Source organism: Argentina silus, assembly GCF_951799395.1.
Source record: "Argentina silus genome assembly, chromosome: 13".
Lineage (NCBI taxonomy): Eukaryota > Metazoa > Chordata > Actinopteri > Argentiniformes > Argentinidae > Argentina > Argentina silus.
The window spans coordinates 18,534,239-18,536,812 of record NC_139667.1 but is presented as its reverse complement, the minus strand read 5'-3'; the positions used below and the strand labels follow the sequence as shown (position 1 = coordinate 18,536,812).

At 52.0% G+C, this 2,574-nt stretch overlaps 1 protein-coding gene across 1 annotated transcript; it reads right to left on the bottom strand.

Annotated features, from left to right (window-relative positions):
* Positions 1-284: 284 nt before the first annotated feature.
* On the bottom strand, positions 285-2,312 carry LOC310814542 (leucine-rich repeat transmembrane protein FLRT2; the record flags this gene model as incomplete). Its single annotated transcript, XM_083684026.1, has 1 exon — positions 285-2,312. The coding sequence occupies one exon, from the start codon at positions 2,310-2,312 to the stop codon at positions 285-287; it is 2,028 nt and encodes a 675-aa protein (XP_083540152.1).
* Positions 2,313-2,574: the final 262 nt, after the last annotated feature.

The following is a 2,574-nucleotide window of genomic DNA, read 5'->3' as shown; positions in this document are numbered from 1 at the left end:
CATCAAAACATAACAACATGTATTCAATGTAGTGAAAGAGCTCTGATTGTACAAATCTGTCTGCACAGAACTGAGTAGCACAATTCGAGAAACCAATAACTTATAAATCAGATTAGCAGTTTACTAAGGAATACAAAAGATAGCTGAATTAAACATTATAGTCCAGCCGGCGTATAAATTACATTGTAGACATGGGTCTTTGAAATATATACTGTACAGTGTCCTATAAGTGAAGTGTATTTGTTAATAAAGGTTTTGAATGTTCTTTTTCCACACAAAAAACATCATGTACGACAAAAGTCTGCGTCCTGAACATTGTTCTTGCAGTATACTGTGCTATTGTTCCCCAGAGGGCAGTCTCTGAAACCTATGCCGCCATTAGGGGTGTAAATAGGCTGTAAGCGGAAATCTCCCTTGAGGAGTTGCTCGTTGTTCAGCGAGACTATCTGGAAGCTGGTCTCAGTCATTTCCAGGATAGAGTTATCCTTTTTGGTTCCTGCCTCGCAGTAGTCATCTTTTCTCCTTCCTTTGTTGTATTTCCACTTGTTCGAGGACGACCGGTCCTTCTTGTGCATGTGCCAGCAGAAGATGCTGAGGAGCAACACCAGGACTACAATCACGGCCCCTCCAATAAGGCCAGCCAGCAGGAAAGGAGAGCTGGGGTCTGGCTGGGTAGCTTGCTCGGGTCCTGTTGGCCCTTTGTTATCAGGTCTGAACAAGGCTGGCTTGGTTGTGGCCTCCGTACAGACTGTATCATCTCTGGGACGGTAGTTATTGAACGCATCCAATGGGATGACACAGATCCGATAGGTGGACTTAGGTTCCAGGTTGGCCAATCGGATGCCTCGGTGCTCCCCTCCTACCATTCTCTCCCTCACCGTGTCGCCTGCCAGACTGGGGCCCATCCTGGCCCAAGTGACCTTGTAGGCAGTGACGGGGAAGGCCGACCGCCAGCTGATGTGGATGGCCGAGCCGTTGAGCACGGCAAAGGTGATCTGCAGGGTCTCCCGGCGGGGGTCCAGGGGCAGGTTAGTCCTCTGTTCCCCATCTCTGGGGGGATGCGAGGGGAGGAGGGTTGGATGTGTTGAGGAGGAAGGGAATCTGGATGGAGAGATGGAGTGAGTGGCTGGGGAGGAGTCCGTGGAGGAGGAGGGGGAGGGGGCGGTGAGACCGGGGAAGGTAGGCAGGAGGGTGGGTGGAGACGGTGCTGCAGGCGCTGGCATACTGCGAGGGCACTGGATGAGCTCGGTGTTCAGCTCCCTGATTACCATCCCCCGGACCCTCTCGGGCTTTTGGCACATGAAGCCGCGCACATTGAGCGAGGCTGGCAGGGACTTTAACCACAGTACGACCCATTTAATGCTGCAGTCACACAGCCAAAGGTTGTTCCGAACAGTGAGCTGTCTGAGGCTGACGAGGCCGTCAAAGACCCCCTGTGTCAGCGACTGCAGCTGGTTGTTGGAAATATCCAGCCTTTCCAGCTTTCGTAGCCCAGCAAAGGCCGTCACAGGGATCTCATTCATCTGATTCTCCTGGAAGTTCAGCTTCACCAAAACGTCTCCCGGGAGAAGTGAGGGCGGGTATGTGAGGGAATTGCGCGCCAACGACAGCTCACGAAGGGTCGCCAGGTCCTGGAAGGTCCCCGGGGTGATACCATCATCTGTTAGCAGGTTCCCGTCCAATAGCAGACGCTCTAGGCGTGTGACATTCCTGAAGGCCTCCTCTGAGATGATGGCGATGCGGTTCTCGTCCAGTCGCAGCTCCTTCAGGTCTTCAGGGAGACCAATGGGGACACTGCTCAGGTGATTCTTGGTGAGAAAGAGGAGTTTCAGGCTGATGGCCTCGCGAAAAGCCCCCTCCTCCACCCCTACGGTCGATATTGAGTTATCGTCCAAGTGCAACTCCTCGAGCCAAAGCAACTGGGCCAGAGCTACCTTGGAGATGGTCTGAATGTTGTTCTCCTGGAGGTGGAGAACACGCACATTCTTGGGCAGGTTGATGGGGAACTCATCCAGCTGGTTGCCATAGAGATAGACGGTCTCCACAGAGGCTACATTGTGAAGGTCCAAGGGGAAACCGGCATTGTTGATTTGGTTATTGTGGAGGTAGAGGGTCTTGTAGCCCTCACCGATTCCCAGAGGCACCGACGTCAAGCCCCGCTCATTGCAGTAAACAAAGGTCCGGTCACAACGGCACTCCTCGGGGCAGTTGGAGGCCCGGGAGAACTGCATGTGCAGGCCCAGCAGTATGGGTATCCACGGTCTGAGAAAAGAGGCCCAGTCCTTATTCCACACTCGTGACTGTAGATCCATTATGAAAAACGGAGAGCCTAGTAAAAAACGACCAACAAGAAACAACACCGGGTGGTAGTAGTAAACAAAGAAAAAATAGGAAAAAAAAAAGACAAAACATCCACTGGAAATGTTTTTTTTAACCAGCTCTGGCTGCTCTTGGTTTACTTCACCAGTAAGCAAGCACTCATGTCGGAGAAGGCCACCGGTAATCCTTTTGTAATTGGCTGTCCTAAGCCTCCCAACACAAGAGCAATGGTCTCATTAAGCGACGAACCTCCTT